Raw genomic sequence first — 13,281 nt, forward strand, 5'->3', positions numbered from 1 at the left:
CTTAACACCACCAAACAAGTATAACTGCTTCTTTAAATACACAAGCCACTTATTAATTCTTGTTTGGCTTAACAGTAACAACAGATAACCCTAACTGCATTGCAAGGCTGCATTTCTATTTGTATCACTTTGAAGAAGTGGTATCCTTTTAGGACCTGAGCTAACACCAAGCTTCACAATATGCCACATAGATTATAGCAACTTCTGTGATATCAACCTGGTACTAAGAGCACTGGGAATTAGAAAACAAAGTATACAGCTGCTCTCTGGTGACACTGCTCACAGAACCATGCCTATTAGCCTCTTGTACAGCAGAAATGCAACATTTCAGTTCTGAGCAGTCTGCATTAGTTTATTCAACCATTATTCTAGCGCTTGTTTTGCAACTTTGAGGAGACTCCTCAGCTTTCCTGCTTCTGTTTTCCAGTCACTACGTAATACAATAACAAATAACATGCATTGATGAGCTATAGAAAGCATTTGCTGTTTCTGAATACGTGGAAAATCATGAAGTGCTATAAAAGACTATTATTTCTCTCATTGTGACCTACACAGCAATGCAGCTAATATACACCACAAAAATGGTTGCCATCAATAAAATATGGGACTTTGCTGCACAGATATCACACAGTCCTCCCCCCAATGGAGCCCAACTTCAAGACAAGCCTGAAGCACTTACTTAGCTTTAAATCCCAGTGATTCAATTAGACTCAATGAGATACTCTGCTGAACAGAATAGGCTTAAGACAGTGCCTAAGAGTTCTCCTCAGCCAGATCCCCAGTGAGCCTGAAAGCTATCCAGGCTCAGGGAAGGCAAGAATTAATCATCCTTTTGGGGATACCGACTGTTCTCTAGGTGAAAAACCAAGTTTGTTATAAATAATCCTTTTTAAATTAGTTATGGATTGCCCCCAGAAACAATGAAATCCTTTTCCCTTGTTTCTCCCCCCCAAAGGACACAGCACATTTTGATGAGCAGAACTTGGTCTTTTCCCCCATGATGCATTCATTTTTCACAAAGAGGACTGATTCTCTTACAGTGGCAGGCTAAATTACTGTGCTATCCTAACCTGTAGGTTCCTTCCTACCAAGCTCCTTGCTTCCCCTCCAGAAAAATGTCTCTTGTCTCTAGTTCAACATATTTTAAAACCACTCATTTTCCCTATACCAAGCAAACGCCAGTGTCTTTAAAAGCCTTGCTTTTCAAATACTCATCCGAGACATAAAACAATATGATCTGCAGTCTACTCACTTGTACAAGGTGTAAGCAGCAGGGGATGAAGGCAGGGTGCTGCCAGGGCACGTTGTGCAGGTTGTCAAGAATTGCCCTGTACTGGTCATGCTCACAGCCAGCTCAGCAATGGACAACATGGACCCATCATGCATCAAAACAATCAGAGGAACACACAGCACCTTTGCTAAAATGTACTTAAAGGACGGTAAATGTCAAAAGGACAGATGCTCAGGGGGAGATGTCAGAGCAGGAGGGATGATAAAACACAGCATAAAGCACAATATGAGGACAGGAGACCAGAAAGTGGGAAGAAGTGCAGGTATGTTTCTCTGATCACATTGTTGGTTTTTTTTTTTCTTTTTTCTTTTTTTTTTTTTCTTTTTTTTTTTCTTTTCTTCTTTTTTTTTTTTTTTTTTTTTTTTCACAGTAGAAGAGTCAGTAATTACAAGCTTGTTAATTGACAATAAATTAAATTAATTGCAGCTCCCCAGCTCAGAACAGTTTTGTTGGCCTGTGATGCTCCCTGTGTCTGTTCTCAAAAAAGGAACAGCTTAATTGCCTCTACCACTATTTGAAGCTCAAACTCTGTGGTCTGGAATTTATCGCCTAAAGCCACTAAAGCCCTCTCCTCCAGTGAGATCAATAGCAAATGGGCTCCCCACTTCTCCACATAAAACAGCTGCCAACCTACCTTCAGAACACAGCTTGTACAAGCAACTGGGATGCAAGGAATGTATGGAATTTCACTGCTGGGAACATGGGAAACCATCAGGCATGGTGGGACTGCACTTGCCTTTACTCTTGAGACTTGAATATTCATGCCCTGCTGTGAACTAAGTGCTACATAGAAAACCCAACAAATAAATAAAACCAAAAAAAAAACCAAACCACTCCAGCAAGGTGCAGTGCCTAAACTGGCTGCTCTTTGGTTACTTTTGTTTCTCTCAGTGTAACCAGAACTGCAATTTGAAACCTAAGATTAAAAATAAATTCAGGAGGAGAAAGTAGAGAACAAGCAATATTATATATTTGTCAATAAAAGCATAATTGTTCCACAGCTGTTTTGGGTTAAAAAGTAATAAGATGTTCACAAGCTATTTCACATATTGGATCTTTTTTTGCACTAAGTGGTAGCCACTAAAAGCCCACACCTATCACAAGGAAAAAGAAACCCTGCTCCAAATACCTCTAATTCAAGTAATCACGGCAGACAAGAGGAATGTTCTTATCCTCATTTTACAGATTAACTAACACAGGGAAAGATCAAATTACCTCCCCAAGGTCACTTTAAAAGACTCTAACACAGAACTGCTCTGCACTAAACTACAAGAATACTACACGTATTTATAAAATGCCTTCTTCTGTGGCTCGTCCAAGTTAGCACATTGACTTAGTCATAACAAACCCCATACTGACTTAATCATAACAAAACCCCAAACACCTAGCCCCTAAAGTAAACTGTCAAGCAGGAGAAAATGTAAAGCAAAGTGAACCAAAGAAAACAACCTGCCCAATCCTCCCTAACAAAGTGTGGATGCACAATCTTGTCAGATGCTCCAAAAGCAACAAGCTTGGAGACCTTCCCAGGTCACACGGGGATAAAAGTTCCAAAGTCATGAGTTCAGATCAAGACTATTTTTCATTACCACCCACAACACAGAGACAGCACCAGGACCCAGATCCCATTGTTTAATGTTTTCTTCATTCATACTGGAAATAAACGTTGAGACTGCAAATAAACAGAGAGCTGGAGAGAGTAATCCAGACATAGAACACATTGAAATTAACACAGAGGAAGCATTTTGCATGCTTTTCAAGTACAGTTCCACTGAAAGCAGCCCAATTTACTTCAAGGGAAAAAAAGAATAAAAGCTTCTTGGAGACTTGTGGTTTTTGGTATATGTGAGTGGAAGAGAGGGCAAGACTGGAGCTACTGCAAGCAGAAAAACAGTCCTCTTGGTCATAACCTTAAGGGTTATTAATAACAGGCTTTATCAATGGTATGAAAAAAAAAAGATAGAAATAAGTCTCTCTGCAATACTTAATTAGACCAGAAGCCATAATATACAGGAAATGTTAACATTTTGGTCAACATGCTTTCTGTTTTGTTCACTGGAAGTCCATTACTAACTGTGTATCTACAGAGATGTTTGTGAGAAGCTGCAAATGTGACCTATTTTACTGCAGCCTGGTACACAGCAGGTGCAGGCATCTACCCTTCAACAGGAGCAGTACATCCTGAACAGAAATCATAGGCCTCTGCACTACTTCCATAACCCCTAGAAGACTTCAGCTCGTCCTCTCTTCTCTGATCCTTCCAAGCATGGATAAGCTTGGCAAAAGTAGATATTACTCCACTTCCATAGGCTGGTTCATCTACAACCCAATCTCAGTTCATCAAAGAACTGATTCCCAGTACCCACAAACCAGCAGGTGAGTGCTCAGAATTCAATCATCAGCTGAAGTGCTAAGAATACTGATTATTCAGTGTGAGTTTTTAACTGTGAAAGACAGTTAACAACAATACACAGGTATGCATAGCAAACTTCCCTTCTGTTGCAGGATAGAAAAAGAATAAGTGGTCTTTCGCTGCAAGTCAACGACAATAATTTTGTCTAAATAACTAGATAATAATTAATATGGGCTCATAATTGGACAGGAGTAAGTGAACAGTCAGAGGCATTAAAATGTGGCATCAGTTAAACATCCATCATTTAGGAAGCGCCATTTGGTGTCAGCAAAAAACGCCCTGGCCTCAGGATTTTTTTTGTTGGTATGCGAATTGACCAGGCAGACACTGAAATCATTCCACAATATGAGCATAATGAAGCATGCTAATTCGCTAAAAACTGTTACTAACCACTTTGCACTTCAGTGAATTGATATTACATTTTTCTAGTTGAAACCAGCCCCTCCAGTGCCTCGTTAACATGTCAACCAACTGACACCGGACTGAACGCATGTTTAGCTTGTTAAAAACAAGGATTTCTTCAGTGGTTGGAAGAGAACCAACCCATGGTACCATACTGCCCTGCATTTTACAAGCATATCACTTCAGAGAACAATAGTTGTAGCAGCTTAAAAATACCAAATGATACTAACATCTCATTCTTCAGTAATGCTGTATGAACCATCAGTAACTGCACCACAAAATTAAAGACAGCCTATGACCTGTGCAAACAGAAGACAGTATTATCAGCTATTGAATTGGTGGGGAGGATTACGAGGATGATTGTTTGGGGGAAACAGATCAATTTAAATACAAGACTTTGCTGTCTGTTGCCAACTTTTTCCATTAAGTTCATATTTTATTTTCTTTTTTCTTTAAATGAAAACGACAGGCTAGTTTTAATTTCCTTACAGCTGTATCACAACTTTCACCTACTCACAGATCAGTTCCATCAGAATCAACTGTGCATGGGTTGGATAGGGAGCAGAAACATTCCGACTGCTAAAACTGCTACGCATACACTGACTGAGCATTTCAAGAACATCAGCGGCCCAATTTCTAAACGTATCTTAGAAAACAATCAACAGTTATTACAGGCTAAGTGGCAATACACTTTCTTGTAAAGCTGTGAAATGTAATTGATCTCGATATCAAACCTTTGAAAGTTACAGCTACAAGGATTTCGGATAAAACTACATCTTATACCATCCCTGGTATGGCTTGCAGGCACTGGAAGCAGATCAACAACTCACCACCATGACATTATAAAAACAATCCTGTAAACCTTAAGCAATGGATCTCGGCCAATACTGCTTACACTTCTCACTGACAAAAGCCACTGGTAGCCTGAATAATGCTTGTGACTACAACTCTCCATCCATCTGATACAACATGGCAGATTACTGAGGATTTTGTCCCACTCACTCCAATGTAAACTCAGTGAGACTAAATGCACTCAATTTACTTCATTTATAGCACGCAAATGTTCAGAGTTGAAAAACTACTCATTCTCATCCAACTTAACTACTTTCTATTTGTTTCTTACCCAGCCTGTATTTATCACAGGTGACTTTTCACAGAGCCCTCAGAAAAGAAAACACAGTTCCACAGTTCCTGCTCTTCATAAAACAGAGGGTAAGTCTGAGCCTGTGGTAATGCAGTGCTCTAAAAGCACATCCATCCCGCCACTCAAATACAATTCTGGATCTATTTCACACTGTCATGATGCAATAAATGGTACCAGACTGTTCTTACTGTGAGGAAATATTCCATAACGACACTTACATTCTTCAACCAGCTTCTGTAGCAGCCTTAATGTGTTACTTACAGGCAGAATTGAAGCATGTGTAATATAATGCTGCAAAATTCCAACACGATACAAAATTCCCATAAAACTCCCCTCTCCATTAAAAGGTTAGACATGACCATGTAGTGTCCAGGCTTGCTGAACGTGTTTATCCTAAAAATTAAACTAACTGCTTTGGCAGTCCAGCTTCTTCAGCTGTGACTAACGCAGGTAACAAACCATCAACAGCAAACTTGAAGAATATCACGCAGAAAATAAAGATACATACACACGTAGAAGGAACCCAGCTGTGTAAACACCTTAATTCAGGTGAGTTCTGGATTGTACCCTAATGGAAACAGGTACAAAGACAATCAAAGCAACCCCCTGCAGTTTTGACACATCACATCTACAGAAAGGAAAACTGTCAGGGAAGACATGCTTCATTTTAAATGCAAAGGTTTAAACCTCAGGTCATTGTGGCTGGCACATTAGTTCTTCTCAGTTCCAGTCTGACAATAAACAGGATTACCTTTTTCTTTCACCATGGCAAACAAATTGTCTTCGTTGTGGAAGCAGCAAGAATTAGCTGAAGTAATTTAAACGTCTTCTCCAGCAGCGTTTGGCTGAGGTGGATTTAAAAAAAGAAAAAGGGAAGAAAAAAAAAGAAAAAGGAACAGAAATAAAGAAAGTGGGAGCTTATTCCAGATAATTATCTTCCTCAGATTTCCCACAAGATCGGATGCAGTCCTATCACTCGCCTCGTCTCTTCTTTGCGTGCCTCTTATCTTCTCCCACGGTGGTCTTTTCCTGCAGCTCCTACCCTGTGTGTGGACTCTGCCCCTTGTGCTGAGACAACCCGCTTCAGCTGCTGCTGCGTAACAAATGCCGGATTCCATGGCTGCAGCTCCCGGCGCTGACACCACCTTGCATTCCTCTACCCTTGCAGAACTGAGTTGGCAATAATCTGCTCCCAAGAGACTGGCAAAAGGCTGACAGTGAGATGTGGGAGAAGAGAGGGGAGCTGTTCTAACATACAGAGAGCTGAAGTGCATTCTATGAGAGCTTTTTTATTTTATTTACTCTAGCTGAGTCAGGATGAGAAAGGGAAATAGAAGATGGACACAGGCAAACACTGAGGCAGGCTGCAGCACAGTGGATTTTCCTCTGGTGAGAGCTCTATCCACTCCTGGTTTTAATTTAAAATTGCTACCAAATGGTAATTACTAGACAACAAAGCATGGTCATAAATAATCTCCCAGTGTCCCCAGACCATGGTACAGAACACACTAACAGACAGAACATCCAAACAAAATGCTGACTACACTCACCACCTGAAATAAGTACTAAAATAAAATGAATATCAGAACTGCAAGCCCAGTGAGCAACTGGGATTAGTACCATAGCTAAGCTAGTGTGAATCAAGTACTGTATACTCTAAGGCACCAAACACCTGGAAGCTCCAGCTTCTCTTTTGTGACTCCTTTTGGGACAACAGCTGTAAGTATTCGAAGAATTGAGAAGAGCAGCATACTGAGCTAGGAGTACTGCTGGGGTGAAGCTCACCCCCCCAGCACCTCACCACTGTTGACTCTGAACATCAAACCAACTTTTCAAGCCTTGGTCTTTCAGGCACTAAACACTACCGGAGAATGACTGGTCAGTAAGCTGAGGTTAAAAACCACACAAACAAACTCTTTACAGTATCTGCAAGTCTCACTGTTTTATAGCACAAAAGGGAATATTTCTGTTTTCTATTAAAGGGTAACAGCTCAGAGTTAGGTGGGAATCGAAGCTCTATTTTTGCAAGTCCTTTGTTATTCCTAGTTACAGAGAAAAGCTTTGAAATACGATTACTCAGAATCCTGAATGCTCATTAAAAGCACTTAACATGTTTTATTTTTAATACATTTATACTACCTGTATCAAGTAGCAATACTATTTTATTTATACACTGCTTTTTTCTTGTTTATAAATAACTTTATTCCTCACTGTAGCTGACCATCAGTGACTTTGCCAAAACAAACCTACCCCAGCATGCCTTCCCTTGGGCAGTACACATTAATACCTGCTTTAGAGGTGGAGAAAATGACAAAGGAAAATGAATTGACTTGCCAAAGACAAAGGTGACCTTAGCAGAGGAGAGTGGTGTTGAATACAAAGTTATTCTGGGCTAAGTTATGGGCAGATTCATTGGGTTACAGCTTCAACTTGACCACAACTCAGTGCAGTATCAGGTCTGGGTAACATGGAGGAGGAACAAATTACACAGAGCCCTAAAGCAAATCCTATGTACAGCCCCATGTCAAAGGAACTCTATTGCTTGAGAAACCTCTATTTTTCAAGAGTTGGATCCAACCTGGAACTCGTATCTCCATGAAAGTATTCCTTCTCAATGCTACTATATGTAGGGAGAGATAAATTGATATAAAGGAACTGTCTGTAGGCATCAGCCAGCCAGAGAACCAGATGGCTGATACACGCTGGAAAATCAGAGCATACATCCAGCATTAAAAATGTTTTCAGTAAATAAATCCTAGCTGTTGTGTATAAATGCCACCAAGAACAACAGAAATAAATGAATGAGTCTGCCTCACGCAAAAGATCCATCTTATTTAATGATATTCTTTTATAAATAAACACATAAATTAGGAAGAGAGGCTGACAGAGATTCAGGCACATGCATGGAAAAAAGCAGTTATCCTCTAGCAAACCTCGGCTGGCTTTCTATTGTTGGCAGCCTAACGTGTAAGCGAGGTGCAGCCCGGCAGTCTGACATTGCTGTTTCTGTGACTCAGAGAGCTGTTATTAATAGCAGAGAGCCCCAGCACAGGGTTGGGTTCAGCCCCACCATGGCTGAGTGGAATTCATTGTGTCGCATTTCTGACACACACACACAGAGTCAAGTTGTAACTCAGCCTGGTTGTGTTCTTCTTCAAGTGGTATTTTGTAAACAGACAGGGACTGCAGCTTGGAAAGGCCACATCTGACCTTCATTCATAAATATTTGAGGTGATGTGCAGAGCACAGTCTGTGCTCTACATCCATGGATGTTGTTAACTCATTCCTGAGATCTTCTGACACCCTCCAAAGTGCTGCAATGATTACCATTCATTTTTCCTTTTGTTCCAGCAGCTGCAGACAAAGAATATGACTGCTGGTATCTGGACTTTCTGTCCTCTGAGTTCATTAGTTCCATTTTTCACATGTGTTAGAGATTAGCACCGCTGTATCTCATCTTGTCCGTTGCTGAATAGAAGCTTTCATCACGTCATTCAGCCATGGATAGTTGCAGTGTTACAATGCAGTGTGTACACAGAAATAAATCTCAAAATACAGACTGCAGCATATTAGCCTGGACATTTTAGGAATCAAATGCCACTGATTCCAGCTTAAGAAGATACAGAGATCAGAATAACATCTTTTTAAACTGGGATGATTTTTTCTTTTAATCTCCTTGTTCCACACCTGACACAGAAATCTACCTTGCTGCACAATTCAAGACCTACTCACAAATGCTAAGCCAGACAGGAAAGACAAACAGAAAGCAACTCCTGAAACACAACCCTGGTGCTTACTGCTATTTAGAGGTGCATATTTTGAAGGAACAAAAAGAGCCTCTTTTTCTTTACAAAACTTTTTGCACTCTGTAACTTCAGTAGAGTTTCTCTGGAACACAACCAGGATGAAATATTCACAGTGAGTACAGGAGAGCTACACAGCATAACTACATTACTGCTACTTCATGATGAAAATTACCCTGCACATTCAGCAAAGGACATGGGGGATACTGAGATCACAATGCGAAAGAGTTAACCAGCGTGTTTTGCTTTTTCTTGTACAGTGATAATGTTGAAAAAGTACATATACTTTTGATATACTTGAGATACTAAGCAGTTTAGTCATTACTTTAGATCTGTCATTTAAAAGTTGGTTTTTGTATTTTTATCTTGCTCTCATTCCTCACATATGAGGCCATGGCTTATGAGTATCAAAAGAGTGTTTTTATATAACTCCTTAAAAACTGGTATCTTCTGTTGATCCATCAGTGATGGAAACTGCCTGCTAGAAATCACAGAGGGAGAAGTTGTACTATTAAATAACATCCAGGAAAATATCCTCTAATTAATGTCATTTTCCTTCCAGCAGAAAGCCTGGCACAGCCCTGACAGCAAAGCCTGCCACAGGCTTGCACAGCTTCACCGCTATGTAGCCTCAGTCAGCTCAAGTCACCACTTCTCAAAAGTGTCAGCAATGGAGTTTTGCAAAAAAAACCACTCACTTTAGTTGTGATCCTGACTTTGCCTGCTCAGAGGAAAAATGATGTTGTCAACATGAGATCTCTTGCAAGCCTGCAGTGGTCCCAGAGTCCTGACGTGGGAGAACATTGTTTTCAGTTTCAACATCTGAATGCTATAACAAAGTATTTCCTGACTTCTGTTCCCCTTGGATGTACCCCAGTCCAGCAGTCTGTTCTTTTGATGTGTCTTCCTCAGCGACTTGGATAACTGACTCATTTTCCAACCTTTGAAAGCAACACAACGAGTGATGCTTGTGAAGGACTCCAGCACAAAAGAAAGCAGACAACTGAGTCAGGCAAAGCTGATGATCTCAGTAGAGCTTTCCAGACACATCACTGAGCAGAACTCAGCTTGTACAGAAAAAAACCTGATCCCATACATACATCTGAATAGCTGGGTGTTCATTCCAAGGCGTTTGGTAAGAATGCTCTTGCACGCGTTGCTCTTTTGCCTCTCCAAGTTCCACTGTACCTCCTTCCCATGCTGCCCAGCTTGGAGCCTGGTGACGTGAAGGCTGATCTTCAGGCAAATGAAGTTCAATGGGCCGGGTCCTATCCCCATGTTTTCCACTATTATTTTCTTTGCCATCAACATCCCATTATTTTGAATTCAAGCACTCTGTAATACTGGTATTTACAATCACGTGCCATCATTCTTTTACAGTAAGGAAAACAAATAAAAAGTTGTCAAATGCATCACCTGACCTACCTAGCAAAGCAGTGTATTTCATTCTGATCTGAGGCAATGCAACAGTTAATTTCTTTTGAAGTAAAAACATTTAACACTCTTAAAAACTAGATTCCTTAGGAATTAGGTGTTTCATAGGTTTATATTTAGTAACTACTCTGATTTCTTAAAACAAAATTTGCTTTTCTGAGGTTCTTGCAAGGAAGACCTTCTTAATAGGCTGCTATTACACTAAGCAAAACAGAAAAAATATATAAATAAAACAGAAAACTGTCGATGTTTTATTTACTGCAAGACAAAATAAAGAAACAGACACTCATCTTTGCTGTAAACATTAAGAAGCCTCTAATGCACAAGCTTGTGTAAGCAGCACCTGGCACCTCCAGATCATCTTCTCTGTAGAAACAGATTAGGAAAGTTGGCTATGTTATACACCTCTGCAGTGGCTCCAAAAACATACAAAGCTCACTGCTCGATACTTTTCTCACAGTAGGCATGTACAAATATTTACCTCTGAACATACATTTGTATTATTGATATAACAACTGACTTCCACACTGCTTACGTTACTGTGAGTCCTTAGAAAGGAGATCATACTTCTGGAGCACCCATGTGAACTTTTGCTCTGTGCAGATGTTTGAACTGAGATCCAGCACAGTTATAATGCCCACTGACAGCAGTTTACACTAAGTACATTTACTGAAGACTTGCCATACAAAATCATCACTATTCACCTGCTATAAAGTGAATTAGATTAATGAGTTCACAATCACAACCAGTACTGCTGCAGACAAAAATATGCATGTGCTGTCAGTAATCATCTCACAATTACTGCTTAATGCTGTACGAAGACAGGAATTCCTGACAGGAAGGAATATATACAAGTGTCATGCTTTACTGTACGTGCCTAAGGTTAAGGAGATTTGATATTGATAATCCACTACAGAATTGGATTAACTTTATAGAATAACCTCTACAGCCTGTCAGGGGAGTTTGGTGCTCAGTGCAATTACCAGGACAGAGACAAGGATTCTCCAGCCTGAAGAACTTCTCCATGAGAGGCCCATGAAAGAAGACTGAAGCAGCTTGCTGCCCATCAGCTTATTTGCAGAGCAAAGCAGCAAGCTCTGAGTTTTGCAGTCTGAAGAAATGCGACTGAGCATCTCACTGTGAATTACTGTTTGGTGTATGCCTCAACAGTAACACCCAACAAAGCAGATGAATGAAGTCCACAGTCCCTGAAGATGAGGAAAATTATGACATGGACACTGAACATACACCGTCCGTATATTAACAGTGGAGCAAAGGCTCAAGGCAAGCTCTCAGATGAGAAGCAACAGCAGTTGCTATGTCTCTCTTTCCCATCCCAACATCATCCGTGTGTTCCCCACTGGCAGAAAGACAGGATCTTTAGCCTGAAGGCAGCTTGCACTGCCCAGGCCTCCCTCACCCATCCCACAGGTGAGGGGCTGAGCACCCACCAGCAGCACAGGGTCGGACCCACACTGTGCTGGCCTGCTGCCACCCCAACCAGGAGCTGCTTGCACTTTGCTCTCAGCTCTGTGGTGAGAACACTGAGATCTTGTGCTCTGACGGGCACAAGAGAGGAGGACTCCTGTAAGCAGCAGTGGGGTCACAGGGCTACAACACATTCCTTCCAACCACAGCTGCCTGCACACAGCAGCACAACAGGGTTACAAAGCAAATGAGAACTTGGCTTAAATTCCCCTCAGTAATCTTTACACTGCTTTTACCTTTGTCTATAGCCATATAGGAAGCAACCCGCCCCCCCATTTTCATTATTTCCTTCTACTCAAAGGTAATTTAGCTAATTTTTCTTGCTAGCATCTAGTAAAATAGGGATTGCAATTTCCATGGTTTTTGGATAAAATGTAACTAGTAATTCAGGCAGAGAGGCAAGGAGTCCTGAACAGGTGAAGTCAGTTGCTCTAACCTAACCCATGCTACGTTAATGAAGATTAATGCTAAACCACTGATGTACTACTAAGCATATTAGCTCGGACTGATCTTCAGCACTGGCAATTGCTGTTGGCCCACAGCAGACAGAAACAGGAAGCCAGCAGTTAAGACGACATTAAACATTTGAATACTTAAATTCAAAATGGCAGTGTTTAAATAGGAATAGATACAATAAACAAGCAGGGGACAAAGGCTTGGTTCTAACTAGCTCCTTTTCCTTTTCTTTTTGTTTTATTTATAGTCATTGCACAATTACAAAACCAAAGGCTTTTAGGCCTTAGCATTGATAGTTGAAGCTATTCTTACCGCAGCACAAAACCAGAACTCAGCTATTTTCAGAAGCAAATTTATCTCTAGTGCAATAAATACTGAAACAACAAAATCGCATGAACCTTTCCTGCTGTGCCACTTGCTGTGAATCCTGGAGCAACATAAGTGAGAACATCTGCTTGAGTTTAATGGGTGAGCACTGAAAAGCAACTTTGCCCTGCTAAAGCTGAACTAAGCAATTACCTCTTCAACACTTGCAACTATTGCAGGACCCAAAGCACAACAGCACTGTTACTCCAGTGGAGGATAGAGAAATATGTAGCTTCCCTAATACAAGTGAGAGAAAGAACACTTTCACCTCCAAGCACAGCTCACGCACAAGCCCTCACCATGTAACAGCAGGGTACTACCGAGGCACTGTGCAGCCAGGAGGAAAGCTGTGTTTCCCACTTGGTGACAGTAATTGTTAGAGGATCTGCAAGTGCAGGAGCCCAGGGGATGGCAGCTTAGCTGTGCTTGGCTGAGCCTTACCAGCCACACGTGACCCTTCATGCTGAACTCCAGCTGAGCACTG

General features: G+C 41.0%; 1 protein-coding gene and 1 long non-coding RNA gene across 5 annotated transcripts in view; one reads left to right on the plus strand and one right to left on the minus strand.

Annotated features, from left to right (window-relative positions):
* The window catches only part of ABLIM1 (actin binding LIM protein 1), a 166,941-nt gene that overhangs the window by 94,992 nt on the left and 58,668 nt on the right, over nt 1-13,281 (minus strand). Inside the window, exon 1 of one of the 4 annotated variants that reach the window (XM_015867361.2) lies at nt 6,002-6,304. The exons of 2 other annotated variants lie outside the window; for them this stretch is intronic. In XM_015867361.2, coding sequence (XP_015722847.1) covers nt 6,002-6,017 — 16 coding nt within the window. In that variant the 5' untranslated portion in view covers nt 6,018-6,304. Of the gene's footprint in view, nt 1-5,229; nt 5,316-6,001; nt 6,305-13,281 lie in introns of those variants that run through there. One more of the 4 variants, XM_032445513.1, reaches the window with a different exon arrangement.
* On the plus strand, nt 6,552-10,473 carry LOC116653613. The gene is made up of 2 exons (XR_004307771.1): nt 6,552-6,639; nt 9,616-10,473. It is a non-coding gene; the product is annotated as an uncharacterized LOC116653613 (long non-coding RNA).

This window comes from Coturnix japonica, chromosome 6, assembly GCF_001577835.2.
Source record: "Coturnix japonica isolate 7356 chromosome 6, Coturnix japonica 2.1, whole genome shotgun sequence".
Taxonomy (NCBI): domain Eukaryota; kingdom Metazoa; phylum Chordata; class Aves; order Galliformes; family Phasianidae; genus Coturnix; species Coturnix japonica.